At 47.5% G+C, this 22,181-nt stretch overlaps 1 protein-coding gene across 5 annotated transcripts in view; it reads right to left on the minus strand.

Annotated features, from left to right (window-relative positions):
• Nucleotides 1-2,901: 2,901 nt before the first annotated feature.
• RUBCN (rubicon autophagy regulator) overlaps nucleotides 2,902-22,181 on the minus strand; it is a 63,083-nt gene continuing 43,803 nt past the window's right edge. For 3 of the 5 annotated variants that reach the window (XM_039461972.2, XM_039461971.2, XM_074406126.1), the window contains 11 exons: nucleotides 21,565-21,666; nucleotides 18,975-19,049; nucleotides 12,243-12,303; nucleotides 11,436-11,568; nucleotides 10,683-10,828; nucleotides 9,736-9,800; nucleotides 9,022-9,260; nucleotides 8,447-8,508; nucleotides 7,846-7,999; nucleotides 6,165-6,258; nucleotides 2,902-6,008 (listed from right to left, as the gene is read on the minus strand). In XM_039461972.2, coding sequence (XP_039317906.1) covers nucleotides 5,830-6,008; nucleotides 6,165-6,258; nucleotides 7,846-7,999; nucleotides 8,447-8,508; nucleotides 9,022-9,260; nucleotides 9,736-9,800; nucleotides 10,683-10,828; nucleotides 11,436-11,568; nucleotides 12,243-12,303; nucleotides 18,975-19,049; nucleotides 21,565-21,666 — 1,310 coding nt within the window. In that variant the 3' untranslated portion in view covers nucleotides 2,902-5,829. The remainder of the gene's footprint in view (nucleotides 6,009-6,164; nucleotides 6,259-7,845; nucleotides 8,000-8,446; nucleotides 8,509-9,021; nucleotides 9,261-9,735; nucleotides 9,801-10,682; nucleotides 10,829-11,435; nucleotides 11,569-12,242; nucleotides 12,304-18,974; nucleotides 19,050-21,564; nucleotides 21,667-22,181) is intronic. The other 2 variants (XM_039461974.2, XM_039461973.2) reach the window with 1 other exon arrangement.

Below are 22,181 nucleotides of genomic sequence, written 5' to 3' on the forward strand. Positions count from 1 at the left end.
ATTATGATGTACATATGCTTTTTATATATGTAAACGTCTTAATCTGGAATAATTTCAGATCTGCAGTGAAGTTACAGATAGTACAAGGTTTCTCATATAGCCCTCACTGACTCCAGTTCTCCGTAATGTTACCACCTTACATGAGTCTAGTACTAGACATTTTCCAAAAATAAGAAACCAACATTGGTATAGTACTTTTAACTAAACTCCAAATTGTATTTGGATTTTGCGTTTTTCCACTACTGTCCTTCTCCGTTTCAGGGTCAGGATGGCATGCAGCATTCAGTCATCTAACTCCTTAGTCTTGTCTCATCTGTGACGGTGTCTTTCCTTGTTTTCACGACCTTGGCAATTCTGAGTATGGTCAAGTGTTTTGTAGAAAGTTCCTCGAATTTTGCTCATGTTTGTTTGTCCCGTGTTGTCTCATGATTACAGAGGTTATGGGTTTCTGGAAAGAATGTCACAGAGATGATGTGCCCCTTTCATTTTACCAGTAGGTACATGATATCCAGTGACATCTTTGGTGACGTTAACCTTGATTACTTGGTTAAGTTCGTGTTAGCTAGCTCTCTCTACTGTAAAGCGGCTATTTTTCTCTTTCTATATCCTTTTATTAAAAAAGGTGAATGACTAATTCCAGTTCACCCTCAATGGGTGAAGGAATTAAACTCCACCTCCTGGAAGGGAGAATTTACGTATTTTGTTTAGAATTCTTCTGTATTTGTTCATTTATGTAAGTATGGACTCATATATATTAGACATACTTTTTCTCACGTAATATTGTTCTAAGACTTTTTCCTCAGTTTACTATAATTTTTATAACTGTAATTTTTATGATTGCATCTTTTAAAAAATATTTTCCATTAACCTTTTACTGTCATAAATGCTGCTGCAGTAAACACCTTTAAACAATATTCTATGATTCTTTGTATTCTCAGCTCTGGCATGGTGTCTGGAACACAGAAGCATCTACAGACAGATGGATGAATTAATGAATAAATGGTCCTTTTTTTCCTCTTCAACCGTCTTTTCAATCTTGGACTATGAAAACCTAAAATACAACTTAAATGTTGGGAACAGAAGTTTGGGAACTAACCGGAAATCGCGCCTCGGCTTCTGTGAACTACACCGAGTTTGTAACGACGAGCAAAGGGCCTTAGAACAAACTGAAGGTTTTGTTCTGAGCAATTTTCCCGTCTCTAGTTGGAAAACGTGAACATTTTATCACCTTCAGCAGTCATTCACGTGGCTTTCTCATTCTCCGCAGTTTAAACTGTAAATATGAGGTTTTTACATAGGTAGGGTGTGTTTACGGCATATAAATAATCGCCTTTATCTACTGGTTCGTCCCTGGCAAGGAAAGAGCTGGTAGTTTGATAATAAAGTGAGTGAAGGACATTTGGAATGTGTCTCCTCTGATGACGGCTGGACAAACAGGACAGCAGCAGCTGAGGGCGAAGCAGACGGGAGACTGAGGGTCTGCTCACCACTGCAGAGGTCTGCGGAGCACTAGGAGGGAGGCAGTCAGAGGCAGGTGACAACAATCTCACCCCTCAGCCCACAGTGTGCTTTTTTTTTTTTTTTTTTTTTTTTGAGACAGGGTCTTGCTCTGTCACCCAGGTGGGAGTGCAGTGGAGCAACCTGGGCTCACTGCAATCCCTGCCTTCCAGGTTCAAGCGAGCCTCCCAAGTAGCTGGGATTACAAGCACACACCACCAAGCTCGGCTAATTTTTGCAGAGATGGGGTTTTGCCATGTTGGCCAGGCTAGCCTCAAACTGACCTCAGGTGATCCACCCGCCTCAGCCTCCCAAAGTGCAGGGATGACAGGTATGTCACCGTGCCCAGCCCCTCTTACAACGTGCTTTGTTCCATGAGGAGCAGCGAGAAAAAAAAAAAGTTTCATCAAGAACAGCTGAATTTGTGTGCTAGCGGCAGCAGTGTGAGAGATTTATCTCAAAGGAAAACATCAACAGAACTTGATGGCAGGGAGTAGGATGGAGACAAGGCTTGACCAGCTGGGTGTGTCACTTAGAGAGGAAGTTGAAGACAATAAAACCTGGCTGACTGACGGCTAGGTTTTGGGAGATATAGTATTTATGCAGATTTTAGACATATTGGTTGGAGATGGCAAGGGGACATTTAAGGGAAAATGTTCAGAGTTGGAGGGTGGAGCTGGAGCTCCGGAGGGCCAAGAGCATACGAGAAAGAGAGCCGGACGCTCACAGAAGTGGGAACTGAAGCATCTAAGACAAGTCAGATATTGCAGAGAGGAAGACACCTTTTTTTTTTTTTTTTTTTTTTTTTTTTTGAGACAGAGTCTCACTCTGTCACCAGGCTGGAGTGCAGTGGCACGATCTTGGCTCACCACAACCTCTGCCTCCCAGGTTCAAGCATTCTCCTGCCTCAGTCTCCCGAGTAGCTGGGATTACAGGCGCCCACCACCATGCCCAGCTAATTTTGTATTTTTTAGTAGAGATGGGGTTTCACCATGTTAGTCAGGCTGGACTCGAACTCCTCATCTCGTGATGCACCCACCTCGGCCTCCCCAAGTGCTAGGATTATAGGCGTGAGCCACCACCGTGCCTGGATGACACCTCACTTTAAGTGACGATTACACCAAGCGTATGAGCAGGGACACACGCCCCAAGCACCAGAAAGGACTGTGTGTCACAAAGCTGAATTCTGTCATTGTACAGATGAAGGAGCTGAAATCCAGAGAAGTGAAGTCGTTCACTCGAGGTCTCATGGCAAGTTAGTGACAAAGCCCTCCACCCCACCTGTCTTGACCTGTATGGTCCAGTGTGCTTTACATGATAACATGCAGACAATGTTTGGATATACCTGCTTTACAGTGGACATAACACCATTTCTTGACAGTCAAGGCAGGCTAACACAAGACAGAATTTCATTTCCTTAGTTTATTAAAGATGACAATGAACCATCAGGCTGTGCAAGAGCTGCGGCCCGCGGAGCCCCGTTCAGAGCACGGGCTGTACACACAGAACGTCTCTGCTGAGACACGCACCTTTGACGTTGATTCAACAAAAGCTCCAAATCCTTGGCAGAGAATATCAAAAACAGCCTCATTTAAGTGGAAGATATTCGTCTTCCACTCTTCTGCTATGTCTTGGATCTTGTCTCCACCTGGTAATCAACTTTTTTTTCTTTTCCTTTACATACAAAAAGAACACTGCCCTCCACTTCATTCAGAAGGGATTCTCTTCAGTGCAGTCAAAGCTTCTCCCTGCAACAGCAGGGGATTTCCAGATACTGATAAGTTGCAAAGTGCTTCCAAAACATCCCATCCTCCAGCTGCCCTCCCCCACTCTCCAATAATAAATAGGCATTTGGCTGGTGATGGCAGCACAGTGTCAGTCACCATCACAGACACACAGTCTAAAGGAGTGCGGCTGGGGGAGAAAAGTGACAAGTCAGGAGCATCTAAGACCCAGCGCTGGGTTCAGCTTCAGAAACTCAGCACTTCCATCCTCGATCCTGCGCTGATGTGAACCAGGCAGGACAAGGCAGTCCGTGTCTCCTCAGCACAAGGACCTGAGAAAGGAGCTGGATGTGTCATTTACACCAAAACCGGAAGTAGAGCTCACACCTCTGTAAACCCCTGCGTCTGAACCTGGGGCCCGACCCCTGGTGAAACGTGAGTTCCGTGGGGTCATTCTTAAAGCTCCCTAAAGGACACGGGTGCTTCTAGTCAGCCTTCAAAACTGCTGGGACTTGGCTTTTAGAGCCTCACTACGAACTGAAGGGAGAAGAGCCTCAAGGTCTTCTTGCCCAGCGAGGCTCTCAGATCCCAAACTTGAGGCAGAGGAACCAGGAGCACAGGTCAGTTCCCACGCTCCCCCTGCGCTGGTGGAGCCTCAGTTGTGACGATCGCCTTAGTCCTCTCCTGCTTCCCTGTGAGATTCCTTACTGCCTCCAGCTCAGGCTCTCATCAGCTCCCACCAACCACATGCGACTTTCTGTTCAGCTTCCAGGGGCAGCGCACACACTCACTTCTTCCTGCCAGCAAGCAACTATGAGAAGACAGGTCTATGGGAAGACGTCAACCCCAGAACAAAAATGCTGCAGGCTTTAGTTCACAGAGCCGCCAGCCCTGGGAGAAGCAACTCTGACCAGTGTTTTCACAAAGGTTAGAAATAACTGTATCAACTTGAAGAACACCACAAACACATACACGGTCCCAACTAAAGACTTCAACCACCAAAACACACATTAAAAGTGGGAGGAGGGAGTACACTGAAATTAGAAATATGAAATGGGCGACTGAACATAGAAGTATCACCAGGCTAAAGAGTTAAGTGCACAGGCCAGGCGCAGCGGCTCACGCCTGTAATCCCAGCATGATGGGAGGCTGAGGTGGGAGGATCCCCTGAAGTCAGGAGTTCAAGACCAGCCTGACCAACACCGAGAAACACTGTTTCTACTAAAAATACAAAATTAGCCGGGTGTCACGGTGGTGCATGCCTGTGATCCCAGCTATTCGGGAGGCTGAGGCGGGAGAATCGCCTGAACTCGGGAGGCAGAGGTTGCAGTGAGCCTCCTGAGATTGTGCTACTGCACTCTAGCCTGGGCAACAAGAGCGAAACTCTGTCTCAAATAAAAAAAAAAAAAAGAGTTAAGTGCATAATTGGCATAAAGGCTCTTGTTTATCCCAAAAACACAGGAACATTCACACTCACATCCGCAAATTGTCGTGTTCTGCAACACCACTTAACAGCAGGAAGCTTTTCTCCCACTTTGACAAGAGAAGCTAAGGCAAGAGACTCGGCCGCCAGGGACGGGCCCAGCTCTGCTGCAGGAAGGGAACGGAGAATGCAGTGGGGTTGTACTTTCACTCAGAACCACAATGACCATCTGACCAGGGACACGGTCATCAGGGACACGTGAATAAGACAGCGGGTAGGGCTTCTGTCCTCACCTTACGATGGCATCAGGGACCCGCCTGAGCTCCAAGATCATACCTGCACCAAAGAGCCAGTGACTGAGAGAGACCTGAACACTGAAGAGGGGCCAACGGCTCCTCCAGCTGAGTTGGTGCTCCTTAAGCAAGGGCTGTTGCCTCACGTATGCCGTGGCATACGAAGACAGATCGGCCTGGCTGAAGCAGCTCTGTTCTTTGCTTCAGGCTCAGCAGGGTAGATGAAGAGTCAGTCTGTCACATCACCTAGGCCTCAAGGGTTTCAAACAGGAAATGCCAACAACATAGGAGCATTCACGGCTGCCTCTGTCTCTGAGGAGTCTGGGATAGTTAGGACTCTGTTCTGTGGCCCCCAAAATACCCGAATAGCGGACAAAATGCCCATGGCGTAGTCCCACTCTCTGCTGCTTCTGCTGAGGGCACAGTCTGACTCTAGTCCAGGACAGGGAGAGAGAAGACTCCATCCCCGTTTCAGCAGCAAAGGAGAGGTGGTTGAAAAAGGGCTGGCTCAGAAGCTCCAGAACTCAAAGGAAAACTAGAAATGATACTTGACATGCAGGTGAAACCTGGTCTGGCCCGAGTGGACAAGGTCACAGACACTGGAAGAACTGGCTTTGTGCTCCTCTGACAGAGGCACTGGAAGCTTCACTTAAGGATCCACACGTCAGTTCTCACGAAAACACCTGGTGCTTACAAATTATCTGTCACCACAGACTGGACCCCATCAACCTACCAAAGGCTGACCACATACGGACGTCACACAAGTCATTTAAAAAAAGACGAGGATAATTAAAAAAAAAAAACGCCCCAAGTGGGGCAAGTCCTTCAAAGTGTGGCTCAGTTCTGCAAAATGTCTGACCCTGGCCCCAGACGGAGGCTTCGTGTGCTTTCTTCAGGTGGTCTCCAGGATGGTGGCTTCCACGGCCACTGCTTCCACGGGCTCCTCCTCATAGTCCGACACGTAGGACTCCAGGCTCTGCTTGGCCAGCAACTCCCGCCGGGCCTGCAGCCGCTCACACCGCGGACAGCTTCCAGACCTGAAGCAGGCTTTATGGTAACACGCTTTACACTCTACGCAGATTGGGAAGGTGAGAGAGAGAGAAGAAAATAGTTCGTATTATCTCAGCTAGAAGTCGGCTCTGACACAGCCCCTCTCACCACCAAGGCGTGATGCTCCCCTGGGGACACCGGAGGTGCTGAGCCGCCAGGGCCCAGGCTGGCCCTCACCTTCACAGGTCCGGCACTTGTGGAGCTCAAAGGGAAAGATGATGTCATCCTCGTTCTGACAGAACTCACAGATGAAGCCCTTGGCTTGGCAGAGCTAGGGAGGAAAGGCAGATGGCAAAATGAGGAACTGGCACGGGAGGGTTAACCCCGAGGCGGGGCTGAATATAAACACTGAGTGGCCGACAAGGTTCCGCTGCCCACAGGGAGGAGGCCGGTCTGGGCTCACGGGCACAAAAGCTAAACGAGGGCCAGGGCTGGGCGGCGTGAGACAGAGCTTTTCTTTTTGAGGTGGAGTTTCCCTCCTGCTGCCCAGGCTGGAGTGCAATGGTGTGATCTTGGCTCACTGCAACCTCTGCCTCCAGGGTTCAAGCGATTTCTCCATGTTAGCCAGGCTGGTCTCGAACTCCCAACCTAAGGTGATCCACCCACCTCAGCCTCCCAAAGTGCTGGGATCACGGGCATGAGCCACCGTGCCCGGCCTAGCCAAAGCTTTAAGGAGGAGATGAGACAGGCACAAGCCTGAGAAGCCCCCACCAGCGGGGTGGCTCTCCATGAGGAGAGGAAGAGGAGGAAGGAATCGGGCCACAAAGGGCTCCCTAAGTCCAGTCCCATCTGGGTAATGATTTTATTCTGGAATAGGAACCACAACCAATTAAGATAAAATGTGAAGACAAGCATGTTCCTCAAAAATAACACCCGGCCTGGAGTCAGGATATAGGGAAGTATTTCCAGTTCCTTCCAGGCACAAAGGGTTCTCTACCTATGCCCCATTTTAAGCTCTAATTCTGGACTGTCACAGGAACATAAACTGGGCAGTATAAGACAGGAAGTTCTCAAAGTGAAATTTCTGCATTTTTGACATGTTGAGTGTATCATGACAGTAACGACATGCATTTGTGGAATACATAAAGTTTACAAAACGCTGTCATACAAACTACTTCACCAACCCTAAACAATACTGAGAAGTACGTACAATTATTCACCTTAGAGCCAAGAAAACTGGGGCTTACCTCAAAGGGACAAAGTATTTCTTTTGGTCACAATGACTGAAAATAACAAACAGAGGCCGAGGATAGTATCCCTCTCCAGATCAATTCCAGAGTTCTCCTCTCACACCACGACAATTCTTTCTTTTCTGAGATGGAGTTTTACTCTTGCTGCCCAGGTGCCCGGGCTGGAGTGCAATGGCACGATCTCGGCTCACTGCAATCTCCACCTCCCGGGTTCAAGTGATTCTCCTGCCTCAGCCTCCTGAGTAACTGAGATTACATGTGCCCGCCATCATGCCCAGCTAATTTTTGTATTTTAGTAGAGGTGGGGATTCATCATGTTGGCCAGGCTGGTCTTGAACTCCTGACCTCAGGTGATCCACCCACCTTGGCCTCCCAAAGTGTTGGGATTACAGGCGTGAGCCACGGCGCCCGGCCGACAATTCTACGCAAGTCTGCTCAGTCCTGCCCAGAGCTGCCAGGGCCAGGGCCAGCAGCAACTCCTCCTCTCACTTCAGGTTCTTTAGATTGGAATGATGCGGCTGCTCTCCAGGCTAAGGAACAGCAGCCCTTTCCAGTTCCTGTCCCAGAGCTGACTGGCCATTTCCACTCCCTGGAGCTCAGTGACAAGAGCCTCAGGCGCATCCCTCACAGCCAGGGCCTGGCTGCATGCTAAAACGAGGCTTTCTCACCATGCATCTCTCCACATGGGCAGCCCCCGCCCTGGTGAGCTCAGCAAGCCGGGGCCCCAGCTCCCCCTTCCTGGTTGCAGTCAGATCATTCAGTGAGTACAGGTGGAGATCCTCTGTCAGGTGGCCTGGAACTGTATCAAAGGAATCCAGAAGCCTACAGGGAACAAAAGGAGGCAGGCAGGGGAGGGAATGAACACTCTGTGTGACACATCATGCTAGGAAAATCCCTAACCAGAAAAGAGAAAGTAATTCGGGTGGGCACCAATCAGCCAGCCCCACGTTCCAGGCCGCCCCACCCATTCCACACTACTAGGTGTCTGGATGGCAGAAGTGACTTATGGATAGACTCCTGCAGAGTAATCCAGGTAGGATCCAGCCTGTAAAGAGTGGTGGCCTGCCCTGAATAGGATGGCCAGAGATTTCCCCTTCCAGAGAGAAGGACACAGACGTCATTACTGCTGTGGCTTCTTCTTTACCATTTTACATTTCTGCGAAATCTCTCTACTCTCCTTCTTTACGTAACAGGAGCCACGCACTGGGACAGGCCCCTTTCGGAGGCAGTAACTCAGCCAGAGGACTCTGGCCTCCACAGAAGACTCACTCTTTAGCCAGTCGGCATGTCTTGAACATGTTCTTCATGTGATACAGCTGGACCCGCAGCAGCTGAAAAGAAAGAGGTAGGGGGCAGGCGTGGGAGGGGGATGAGAGAAGAGGAATCAGGTTTTGGAAAGCCCAGTGCCTTTAAACCCTGGGGGTCTAGACGCTTTGCACGCTGCAGCCAGAGCAACCTGTCCTACACCCTAACTCGACAACCTGCTTCCAAGTGCTCTCTACTCAGGGCAGGCCCCTCTGCCAGGTCTGTCTGCCCATAATAGCAGACAGAGTACTCTGAAATTCCAGCTTCTCACTTGATACCCTAGTCCTCATTCACTCGGGAATGTTTTCTGGGAAGGAAGAGATTCTGCTTTTGCCTCCGAGCGCCATTCAGCGCTTCCTAACTGCCGCTGCCAGGTTTGAGGCTCCAGCCTGACAGGCACCTGGGAGGTGGGAAGAGATTAAGAAGACACACAGGGAGGGCGTGAGTGGTGAGCTGGTAATCTTGGGAAGCCCTATAAAACCGGGGGGCGGGGGAGGAGCAGGGTGAGATCTCCAACGCCGCCTTTTCCAAGGTCTTACCCGGACCTGGTTGAGCAGTCTGACCTTCCTGTAGAGAGCACTGTTTATGTCCTGCACGTTGAAGAGAGGGTCATTCCAGATCTTGATGAGCAGGTCCTTGGAGAAATTGCTCACGTAGTATTTGCTGAAGTCCCACTTGCGCAGGATCCGGCTGGGGATGGCCGTCTGGGCATTCTCGTGGCAGCACTGGCAGAAGTACTTGCCCAAGTACTCACAGTACCGCAGTCGCTTGATATAATCTGGAAAAACAGGAAGGCCAAAAGGCCAGATGTAACTTTCCCAACTACAAGCTGGTAAGGCGGCTCTGCTGTTCCCTTGAAAGGGCAGAGGGGAGTGGCCGATGGCCTCCAGCAATCTCTGTTTGAGTCCCCCAAAGCTAGCGGAAATCCACATAGTGGAGCCTGAAGTTATGATCCACCTTGGAGGCCCTGAGGAAATAAAACCAGCCAGAGTTGGTGAGATCCAGCCTCACCAGCTAGCTGGAACTGCCCAGCTTTCCACAGCAGACAACCCTCCACGCTCCTGGAAATAACTTCCCTCCGACTGCCAACGCTCTGGCCCGGTATGAACCTTTCCGGGCCATGACCTGTTTTTCCCCTTCCCCACTTCTGCCACGCCACCTCCTGTTCCCACCTTTGACGGGCCGCCTCTCCTTACGGTGGGAGAGAATCCAAAGCCTCGGGAGGCAGCATGGTGGGACGGGAAGACACTCACCAGGGTCGGTCCGGATGCCACAGCCTGCACAGCGGTAATTCTGCTTGGCCACAGCAATCTTCCTCCTGAGGAAGGGTAAGGAGAGGGCACTGGCCGACAGCAGCTACGTGAGGCCTTTGACGCGTGAAGGACTGAGCCCACGAACATACAGCTCTAGTTAAGTACGGGAAAAAAGGGGAATAATTCACCTGCTTCCGCTGGACAAAAACGAACCTATTGGGAGAGCTAATTCAATACAGGATTGAGGTCCAGGCAGCGGCTCCCCCGGTAATGAACTGCACATTCCGTACAAACGTCAGGAATGAGGCATGGAAAAGGAGAGAGAATGACAGGAGAAAAAAGCATCCATCCATCTTAGAAAGAGAAGAAAGGCCAGGCGCAGTGGCTCACACCTGTAATCCCAGCACTTGGGAGCCAAGGTGGGCAGATCACGAAGTCAGGAGTTTGAGATCATCCTGGCCAACATGGTGAAACCCTGTCTCTACTAAAAATACAAAAATTAGCTAGGCATGGTGGCTCACACCTATAATCCCAGCTACTCGGGAGGCTGAGGCAGAAGAATTGCTTGAACCAGGGAGGTGGAGGTTGCAGTGAGCTGAGATCGCACCACTGCACTCCAGCCTGGTGACAGAGCGAGATTCCAACTCAAAAAAAAAAAAAAAAATAGAATAAAAACCAGCAAGCTCACAAAACTATTGGGAGGAAGGCAACAGGTTGGGAATGCCAGCAAAACAAAACCCACCTCATTTTCAATGAGCTCTAGGAAGGAATGGGAGGATTAAGAGTAAGAAGCTAAGGACAAAATGGACACTCCTCCTCCTCTGCCTCTGAATGAATAGAACTGCGGGGGGAAGGACAGCTGGAGGCAGGGACGAGTGAAGAAAAAGCCCCCACAATCCACAGAGGACGTGTCTGTGCTCCAAAGGGCGCAGACACGGGCCACTTACGTTGGGGCTGGATGAACATTAAAAATTATCTGAGGCCGGGGTGGGGCCCACTCCAAGTTGCCACGAACACGGATACGCAGCTTGTAGATGTCGGCGTGCTGCCCGTCATCCGGTGAGATGGGCAGTGAGTCCGGGATGGGCAGGAGCTGCCGGAGGGAAACACAGGGTGAGCTCCCGTGAACGGCCCTGGGCCTTCAGCCGTGACAGACCATGACGAATGAAAGACATTCCAGGAACACCACAAGGTAAGGGCTTCAGGGAACCTTGGTCCTCAAACCCAGCCAGGAGGTGACAGAGGACTAGAAGTGAGGGCCGCAGGTTCCAAGAAGCAAACAGACACAGCCTCCCAAGGCAGTGGCCCCAGGGCCAAAGTTGTCCCTGCATCCACCCCAGGACCCTCGGTGTGCCAGGGTGTTTCCTGCCTTAAAGACAACTGCAGAGCAAAGAATCCAAGCCATTCACCTTTGCGTAGTATCTCAGAGGTGGTCACAAAGCAAGACGTCTACCTCTGAGTCCAGCAAGCAGTCATGTAAGGACAGCGAAGGAGCTACCATCTCCTGCTCTGACAAGAGCTCGGGAAAACAGGCAAGCAGGCATCCGCTGGTCCATTTGTTCCCTTGACCCATTTGTAACGAATGGCTTCCATGAGTAAGGAAGAAACACAAGCTCATTCCAGACTGGGGAGGTGTGACGATGGAAAACAAGCTCAGAAAGGCTACGGCTCCTGGGTGGGAAGAAGAGCCGAGGGCCTACCTTCTGAGGGGCATCATGCTCCGGGACAAGCCACTCCAGCTCCGAGGCAGCTGGAAGCTGCATCCCCTCGAACTGCTTCAGGAGCCCCATGGCCACCGCCTCAGCAGAGGTGGAGTGCAGGAGGCTGTGGGAGCTGGAAAGGAGACAGTCACGGACGGCTGAACGCGGAGAGGACAGGCGGCGGACGCCTTCCCTCCATGATCTCATCCCCTGCGCAGCAACTTCTCCAGCACCCCAGCCTGCTCACCGTCTTCACACGTGGACAGTTAAAGGTCCCCAGTCTCACAGTCCTAAGACTCAGTTCAAGTCCCACTTCCTATCACTACATGGCACGGCTAGTTAAGGGCTCTGCCACTTCCTTTCTCTGAACTTCAGCTCCTCTAATAGCAAAATGGAGATGACAATGCCTGTTTACAAAATAAAGTGAGGAAAACGGCTTTGTGGACTAAAAAGCTATCTTTCCTCCCAAACGAGCTACTGTTTCCCCTGGTTGGGTCTATGGTGTAGAACCCAATCCATTTGATTCCATCACCAAAAATCATCATCACTGCTGTCTTTTGGGAGCTTCTGGAGCCTCTGGTTATGATGAGAGTCAGCAGAGAAGGAGCCTCCACGAGAGCCCATCCCACTGGCGCCAAAGAGCTTCTGCCTTCTTCCCGTGGGCTTGCCACCGTCGGCAGCCCTTCCTCTTGGCTTGGCCTCCTCCTGCATTTGGATGGCTCTGCCCATCCATATGCCAAGAACTGGGTTTGTTTCCCTACATATCCTAAGGTTTTCTTGTTTCTTTTGTTTTTAAAAAGTACTCACAAGGACTGGGAGGAAACGAAGGATTTGCTGCTTGAGGCTGCGTTCCTTCTGATGTCGGCGTCTAAATGGAAACCAGAGATCAGGGGAGGACGAATAGACAGGACGTGGGTAAGGGAGAATGGAATCCATTACAAGGCACTGCCAGCTAAGCACTCAGGGGAACCGCGAGGCGCCACATTCTATGCCGGATAAAGGAGAAGTGAAGCTCTAAACACAAGTTATAATTTGCCTCTATCCAAGTCAAAACGAGGGTGAATTAGTAACACTACGCACAGCACTTAGAAGGTCAAAGTGTTACAAACCCAGGCAGAAAGACGAACTCAGCTTTGGTGTAAAACAGTGAATGAGAAGAGGAGCATCCTAAGGCACACAGGGACACCACCCCTCGCAAGCACAAACACAAACATGACTCAAACCTTTCCCACCGCCTAACTCTTACATAGGATTTAGTGCCTAACACATAACTTGGATCACAGAGGTTACTCATCCATATGTGTGAAATTGGAACGCTGCTTCTAACGTCTCACCACTGTTGCCATTACCCCTAAATGTCAGAAGTGTTCTGTAGCCTTGAAAAAGCTTCATGGAAGAAAACGAATTTCTTTATAGCTTTGCAACTCTCTGGTGTTACCTGGTCACCAACACATTTTGACACATGGTCAACATGATCTGAGGCATAACTCTACAGGAAAGTGGCAGACTTTCCCACAAAGGATTTAGAAGAAGGTTTCTAGTAATGGTACCCTGAACCTCCAGGGACCTCAGAGACCTCATCTACCCAAATACTTTTGATGGAGGGGAAAGTGAAATACAGCAGTTATGTTCAAGCAAGGCAGAACACAGCCTACCCAAGTCATGAAAACAAGACTGTTCTGATAAATACTCTCCCACTCCCTTCACTGCCCAGTGAAAAGACCTTTATTCCTAATTAAGCCTACACAATGATCAATGCACTATGTCTGAGCACGCAAGAGAACACTAACCTTACATGACATCATTGCACTTGGCCATGAGTAGCTCTACTGTTCCTCATGTGTCCTCTGTATGTAGATTTCTGTCTGAATCAACTGGATTATAAAATCGCCCTATCAGGAAATAAGATTGTGCCTAATTCTTCTCTTGGCTCTAAAATACTTCACACAGGGCTCATATACAAGCATATGCTCAAATAATAGTGTTGACAAACTAATGTCTTCAAACTACACATAGGAGTAAGGTAACAGAATTAAAATCTGTTTATTTCATATGTTCTGTAAGCACAGGAAAACAAGACAATAACACATTTTGCTGGTGATTAACAGCCTATTCAACAACAAAGATGTTCATGTATACCATGTTTTCTGTCTGAATTTGTGCCACCAAAATCCAGATCCCAGTGCACTGCTAGCTATCTTATTTCTAGCTAGTTAGTGCTACTGGAGAAAAAAAAGCAGTATAGACAACATTAGGCCCGACCTTCATGGACTGCTTGGTTTGCAACATTTATCTGGGTAACACTTACACTGCCATGGATGGGCAGAAGCCTTGCCTTGCCCTAGTTATCTCTCAGAGTGCTTTGTACATAAAGGTTTTCAGAAAATACTTTCTAAATAAATTATTAATTGGCTAAAAGCAATTAACAGCTATCTCAAATTCCATCCTGTTTGGGAGTAACACAAAAGGAAAATGGGAGAAAATCTTAGATATTCCTGAATAAGGAGCTAACCAATTTTCTTACTTTAGTACCAGGCTATTAAAGAAAATACTACATACCAGCAAGAACAAGTAGGTGATAATTCACAGTTTCTAAGGAAACCACTGCCTTCATAAAACTATTTAGCAGTTCTTTATTCTCACAGAGAAGCAAGCTTTTTTTTCTTGAGAGAAAAAAACATTCTCTCTTTAGAAAATACATTTGAAGCTGGGCACGGTGGCTCACGCCTATATTCCCAGCACTTTGGGAGGCAGAGGCGGGCGGATCACGAGGTCATCAGGAGTTCAAGACCAGCCTGGCCAACACGGCAAAATCCTATCTCTACTAAAAATACGAAAATTATATGCCACCACAGGGCATGCTGGTGGGTGCCTGTAATCCCAGGTACTCAGGAGGCTGAGGCAGGAGAATCGCCTGAACCTGGGAGGTGGAGGTAGCAGTGAGCTGAGATTGTGCCACTGCACTCTAGCCTGGGTGACCAGAGCAAGACTCTCTAAAAAAAAAAAAGAAAATACAATTGAGTCACACCATATCATGTTCCTTCTTTTTTACTAGAGGTAAAGTGAGATCAGAGGTACATGCAGGGACTTCCTAGCCCATCATGAATAATTCCAAGAGTGTGGAGGGACCATAAAACTTTGGAGGCAAGGCTCTTATCCCAGAGTGCAGGGGAAGAAGCACACTTGAATCAAAGGAGCCATGACCTTCGAACCGGGCCAAGTGCCACACAGCTCTGTGGGTCCCGGGCCTCCGACCCCAGCCGAGTGCCACACGGCTCTGTGGGTCCCGGGCCTCCGACCCCGGCAGAGTGCCACACGGCTCTGTGGGTCCCAGGCCTCCGACCCCGGCCGAGTGCCACACGGCTCTGTGGGTCCCAGGCCTGTGCTGCAGCCTCAACACTCTTGAGGCAGTTCAAGCAGATGACTAAGTTGATGTGAATGAAACCCTGTGAAGATCTGGATAAAAGCAGACCAAGGACCCTGTCTCAAAAAAAAAAAAAGTAGACCAAGGTCTAAGACAGATAATTAAGGAGTGAAGAGGGGGAAGCTATTCATCTGGATGGATTAAATGTGCCAAGTGAGAGCACTTAAGAAGGAGGTCTGAGACACTCATCATCCAAGTGGAATTTAACATAATTCTGAAACTTTTTGATTTTTCTGTACAAAAACAAGTATTTTTTTTTTTTCCAAGAGAACTGATTTCAAGTGCTTCTGATGGATTAGATATTAGGTTGGTGCAAAAGTAATCACAGTTTTTGACAATTAATTTTGCACCAACTTAATGGAATAAGGCTATTACTACTGACTGGAAAAAAGTTTAAAAATATAAAAACAACGGCCGGGCGCGGTGGCTCAAGCCTGTAATCTCAGCACTTTGGGAGGCTGAGGCGGGTGGATCACGAGGTCAAGAGATCGAGACCATCCTGGTCAACATGGTGAAACCCTGTCTCTACTAAAGATACAAAAAATTAGTTGGGCATGATGGCACGTGCCTGTAATCCCAGCTACTCAGGAGGCTGAGGCAGGAGAATTGCTTGAACCCAGGAGGCAGAGGTTGCGGTGAGCCGAGATCGCTCCATTGCACTCCAGCCTGGGTAACAAGAGCGAAACTCTGTCTCAAAAAAAAAAATGTATGTATATATATATATATATATATATGTATGTGTGTGTGTGTATATATATATATATATATATATATATATATATATATATACACACACATATACAAAAACAATGACACGTTATAAGGAGAAAAATTTGCTGCATGTCCAGACACTAGTATTGGATAATCAGAAAAGAACTGGTTAAAACCTTGGTACCTTAGCAAACCATACAAATTTTTAAACAAAATAAGTAAGTCACAGGAAGAATCAATCTCAGAATATACTGGCCAGTTTGATACTGGTTTCCATCCTGCTTTCTTTCTAGAAGTTAAGGTGACACACAACGTATCTGGGAATCCAACTCCAACACATTTTCTGTAGTTGCTGACTCAAAAGGAAACACTCCAAAATGGAGAACCCAAAATCATTCTTGTTTTATAAAGAGAAAAAAATGCAATTAAAAACGAGATGAGGGAGAAGCAACTGATTACCTTGAACTGGATATAATTTTAACACGTCAGAATATATAGCTCATGAACTTTTCTCTTTACTGTGCCAGCTATCAATTTCCTGCCTTTCAGCTCCAAATCTGCCCTTGTTTTTGCCTGCTCTGCAATAACGGGGCTGGACGCAGAAACATTTCCCCTTTGCCAGCTGGCATGATGCTAAATTTTGCAGGAGGCAGAAGGGCTTTCTCTGGCTGCTTCTGGTTGCTCCTCTAGGCTGACTCCTGGGGAAGCATACCTTGGGCAGCTTAGCAGCAGAGTGCCACAAGTGAGGCCCCTCATCAGCAGCTCCCCTCGGCACCTGCTGGGAGAACTTCAGTCTTACAGTGAGTGCCACTGGCACTCCCATGAGTGCTTTCACCAGTGCCCTGGAGTTCTGAGACAGCGCCTCCCATGGGCATCCTCCCTCAGCACCCCAGCGTACAGTTTCCCAGTGACAGTTGTTGACATGGCACCTCCCCATGAAGAGCGTCCCCTGGCACCATCTCAGGGTAGCTCTGTGCTTCAGGGAACTCCACCATTCAGTGAGCCAGGAGGTCTGAACCACAGCCTTGAGGTTATGTCACGTCTTCACATTTATTCCTGGCCAGGCTGGTCTCAAACTCCTGACCTCAGGTGATCCACCCACCTCGGCCCCCGAAAGTGTTGGGATTATGGGCGTGACCCACCACACCCAGCTTCTCCTGTGCACTCTTGAGAGTCTTCTTTACTCCTCATGAGCCACTCTCCCATTACATGATTCCCCCATTACAGTTAATAATTCTTTATATTAAACTTTCCCTATTCAAATTACTGTGTGGTTTCTGTCTCCTGATTAGGCCCTGACTAGACACATCTATGCAGAAGGTAAAAACTCGGGAAGAATCTGCATAGGAAGATAAAGAAAAACTGATGAAAGTGGAGATGGGGAAAAAAGAAAGAACAAACTCTAAACCCAAAGAAGTTGAAAAGACTGAGACTGGAGCCTATGAAAGATATTAAATCAACTGAGCAGGCACCATCAGCAGAAACAGATGAAGTGAAAAGACAAAAAATTAAGTGTCAGTATCATATAATTCTATTTACATGAAGTGTCCAGGAAAGGCAAATCCACAGAGACAGAGGGTTAGCAGCTGAGTGGGGCTGGGGTGGGGACTGGAGTTAACCATGAATGGACACAGGGACACTAATGGGGTGACGAAAATGTTCTAAAGCTAGAGTCTAGTGACGGTTGCACAACCTGGAAAATTTACTAAAAGTCGCTGAGTTGTACACTTGAAGTGGGTGCATTTCTTTTTTTTTTGAGACAGGGTTTTGCTCTGTCACCCAGGATGGAGTGCAGTGGCACAATCATGGCTCACTGTAGCCTCGACCTCCCTGGCTCAAGCAATCCTTCCACCTTGGCCTCCAGAGCAGCTGGGATCATAGGCACACACCCAATGACCCAATGTTTTTTTGTAGAGATGAGGTCTTACCATGTTTCCCAGGCTGGTCTCCAGCTCCTGGCCTCAAGAAATCCTCCTACCTCAAGCCTCCCAACATGCTGGGATTACTGACATAAGCAGTCACTACGCCCAGCCTAAAAAGTAGCTTTTTAATTGAAAAACATTTCACATTCTTAGTGTAAAACCAGTCGTGTGCATAAAAATTTTAAAGCCCCTGAGACAGGGAAAGGAAGGAGGCTAGAAAGACCAAACAAAGGCCTGCCTTGTGGCGAAAGCAGCCTGGACATGCTCTGATGGAGAAGTGGCTGACAGCACTAGCACCAGGAAAGGGCCGGGACTGCAGACACCCCGGGAACCAGCTAGAAAGTGGATTACGGTAACTCCTTCTCAAGCAAGGAGACTCGTGTTAGAATAAAGGACAATCGTTCAGGAGGAGAAAAAAAGGAACCTAATTACTTTTATTTCTCTAATCTTAAAAAAATTAAGTTGATACCATAATATTTGTGCATATTTACAAGGAACATGTGATATTTAGACGCATGCATACAATGTGTAATGGTCAAATCAGGGTATTTAGAATATCCACTGACTGAACATTTATCATTTCTTTGTGTAGTGTGTTAACTACAGCCATGCTACTGTGCTACTGAACACTAGAACTTCATCCTTCTAACTGTATGGCTGTTCCCATTAACCAACCTCTCTTTACACCCCAATCCACATCCTCCCCAGCCTCTGTAACTATCACTCTCTTCTCCAACTCCATGAGATCAACTTTTTTAGCTCCCACATACAAGTGAGAACATGGGAACGAACTCATGTAATATTTGTCTTAATTTCTTTAATTCTTGATCTAATCTTACATAATTATTTCAAATTCTATCCTGACAATATTAACAGTTTTAATAAAAAGTTCTGAGTTTTGTTGTTGTTTTTGTGTTTTAAAGCCATTCTGAGTAGAAAATGGCTACTTTCTTTCAGTTAACCTCACCTACAGAAAACCTACTTGTTTGGATCATAAAGCAAGAACAAACATTCACCCCAGTAAATCCTACTTGCACACAAAGTACCCAGAAGAGATGGCTTTCTAAAAGTTGGCTCTGCAAATTCAATTCTAGAGACACTAAGCTTCGTACCACTCTCTCCTGCTTTTGCTGCCTGAATGTGTGGCAGGAGCTTAGGTGTAAGTTCAAACTAAAATTCTTCATCTAACATTTCTAAACCGTCCAGTACCTCCATCAGTCACAGTGACCACTAAATCTAAACGTATCAGCGTAGGGAAGGATCAACCAGGACAAGCTTGAGGAGAAAGACTGCTGGGTCACAGGAGGAAGAATCTGTGAGTATCTGAATTGTTCCTGGCTTGTTGTTCTGGCTTAACTCCAGTTTCTTCCACCGAGTTCTCGTAACCTTGACAGTTATCGTATGATCAGGTCTACGGGAAAGCTGGTGCAACATTCACACACATGCATCTATAAGCACACCCACGCTTCCGAGGCAGGCTACCTGAGAACATGGAGGCCATTGACACTGAGAGTCCGTTCTTTGACATGTGAGTCAGGTTAGATCCTTCGCTACCATCTGTGTAATAATGATCATAAAAGGGAGCCCTTTAGTATTCCAGCAGGAAATAAACTAATGACATGTTCTGTACCATATGTTCCTGGAATCAAAACTTGCCATTTTCTCCCAAACATGAAATGGAGTTTAGGAACTGAATCCATAGGTAGATGCTCACTCTAGTTTGGAAGAGGGTTATTGCTACTTCCTATGCCAAGCCCAGCCTCAGGGACCTCCTACGGCAGTGGTTCTCAGCCACAGGTGACGCTGGCAATGATGGAGACTTTTCTGATTGTCTCGATACTGGCATCTAGACGGTAGAGGCTAGGAAGGATGCTGAACACCTTCCAGTCCACAGCCCAGTCCCTCACAATGAAGAATGATCTGGCCCAGGGGTTGGAAAACCCTGCCCTAAGGTCTTTTCCTTTAAGGATTTCTGTTCTGAACTGACAGAGAATTAGTTGATTAAACATCTCCTCAGGGGCCACAATTGCAGCAAGTTTCTAACAGGAGTGCCTTTTGGGCCTCTGCCGGCAGGCTCCTGACAGACTGCACAGCCTCCTGGCTCCCTGCTTTGCTGCAGGGAACAGATGCAGTCATCAGGTGGACTGTTCTACACCCAGTTAAGCAGCCTGTTCTGAACTGACCTCACTCTTCTCCTCCTGACATTCTGACTGCTGATCCTAAGAGCCAGGTCAGAACCCTCTTACTTCCTTTTAATTAGGAGACGAAGTCAATCACAGACTGTGGTATAACAGAAAATACATGTGTGGTCTTTGTCTGCAGTTCCTGGTAAGACTTCCTAAAATTCTTGGAATTTCTTGAATCATAGCAGTGTTTTTTATTATTCAAAAGCAGCCCCTTTCAATCGTACCTGAGTTTATGCTAATGAGGGGACTCCACGCAGGCCCCAGATAGACAGCTTCCCAACTGGGGGCTATCAAAAGAACCAACCACATGCTGGAGGGTTGGAAGTGTTACTTGCCACACTTCCAGGGAGGGGAGAGGGGCTGAAGACTGAGTTCAATTACCAGTGGTGATGCCATAGTCAATGGCGTCTATACCATGAAACTTCAGTAAAAAACCTGGAACAGTGATGTCAAGAGGGGCTTCCTGGTTGGTGAACACATCAGTGAACCGGGGAGGGTGGTACACCCAGACACATGGAGCCAGGAGGAGTTCCTGGGCTCGCCATCTCTCCACTAGTCCCTATGTACTTCTGCAGGTAGCTGTTTATCTGCAGCCTTTACAACAGGCTTTCCTAAGTTGTGGGCATCATTCAAGCAAGAAGGCAGTCATGGGAATCTCTGAATTTGTAGTCAGAAGTGCAGGTGGGCTGGTCACCTGTGTCTGGCATAGGAAGTGAACGTAATCTTATAGGACTGTAACTGGCAGGATCTCTAACTCCAGGTAGTTAGGGTCAGAACTAAATTGTAAGTCACCCAATTGATGGTGGAGAATTGGAGGAGTTGGAAAATCACCTACAAACAAACAAACAAACAAAAGGAGTTTTAAATGACTACCTATTGTCATAAATAGAAATCAGAGGCATTAAGGAGAACATAGAAGGAAGATTTCCTGAATACCTGGAAAATACGTGAAAAAACTAAATTTCTGAACGGAGAAGAAACGCGGTTCCTACACCTGGAGTCCTGTGCAGGTGAATGGGCTCTCTAGATTGCATAAAGAGGACATCAGAGCCTCGTGCAATACAAGATCTATTTGTGTTATAACGGAGAACTATAGACACAATTCACCTCTGTCTACAGACACAATGTTGTAACGGAGAATTATACATACCATTCCTCTCAGTAAGGAGACTAGTCTTGGTTTCAGCCATCAAGGAAGAGCTTATGTCCCTGAACTGGTTTTTTTGTTTGTCTGTTTATCTTGCTGATGGGAACTTGAAGAAATCTATGATTTGCAGGAAGGGGACATTAACCTGACAACACAACTGCCTTCCCAGACTGGAACCCTACTGCTCCTCTATGCTGATACTTCCAAGAACAACAACCATAACCACAATAATGTTAAAAAAAAAAAAGAATCTGTGACTGAGCTAAGCAAGTTAGCACTGGGTGGACAGAAATTAAAGCTCTACCTTGTAAACCTATTTTTTTTTCCTTTTTTTGCCCCACGCCCCCAATGATTCTTTTTTTCTTTTTCTCTTTTGAACACTTTCAAACAATTTCAGTTGTGCTACAGAACACGAGATAACAGGATTCTAATTTCAAGCAGTGTGGATCAGCCCTACAAGCTGAAAGGAGGATCAGAGTGAGAACAAGAGAAAGATACCGCTGAGGAGGAAGCATCAGGGTGACATCAACAACCAGCCACTCCACCTGGAACGCCTGCTTTCAGTGTTCTCTCCTACTTACATTTTAAAGAGGTTTGTTTTCAGCAAAAGGCTGCCCCTCACAACAGCTAACAACAATCCACCATGAAGATCTACTTGGGAAAAACTTCTCAGCTTATCATTCTAAACGGAAAGAAACAGGGAATGGAAGTTTCCTTGTAACAAGGTGTCACTTCTTACCTTGGATTTCAAATTCATCAACCTCATCAGCAGAGCCAGAGTCAGAGAGCTGTGCCGAATCACGTGAACTGAACTGGGAGCTGCTAGAGGTGACCCGAAAGCCTGTTATGTTTTTTTTTTTAAGAAAAAAAAAAAAAAAAAAAAAAAAGGAATAAACAGGGCAGAAAGGGGTCTTCTTCTTGTTCTTGCAGTGTCACAATAAAAGGGATCTCGTATGACTTCAACAGAGAGAAACGGAAACTTTCCCTTTAGAAAGTTTCAAGTAGGCCGGGCACGGTGGCTCACGCCTGTGATCCCAGCCCTTTGGAAGCCCAGGCAGGCGGATCACGATGTCAAGAGATCGAGACCATCCTGGCCAACAGGGTAAGACTCCACCTCTACTAAATATACAAAAATTAGCTGGGAGTGGTGCCATGTGCCTGTAATCCCAGCTACTCGGGAGGCTGAGGCAGGAGAATCGCTTGAACCCAGGAGGTGGAGGTTGCAGTGAGCTGAGATCGCACCACTGCACTCCAGCCTGGCAACAGAGCAAGATTCTGTCTAAAAAAAAAAAGTTTCAAGTAAACAGAAGGTACTACTACCTGGGAAACAAATCTGGGACTACTGTTCTTAGTTCT

This window comes from Saimiri boliviensis, chromosome 9 (genome assembly GCF_048565385.1).
Source record: "Saimiri boliviensis isolate mSaiBol1 chromosome 9, mSaiBol1.pri, whole genome shotgun sequence".
NCBI lineage: Eukaryota > Metazoa > Chordata > Mammalia > Primates > Cebidae > Saimiri > Saimiri boliviensis.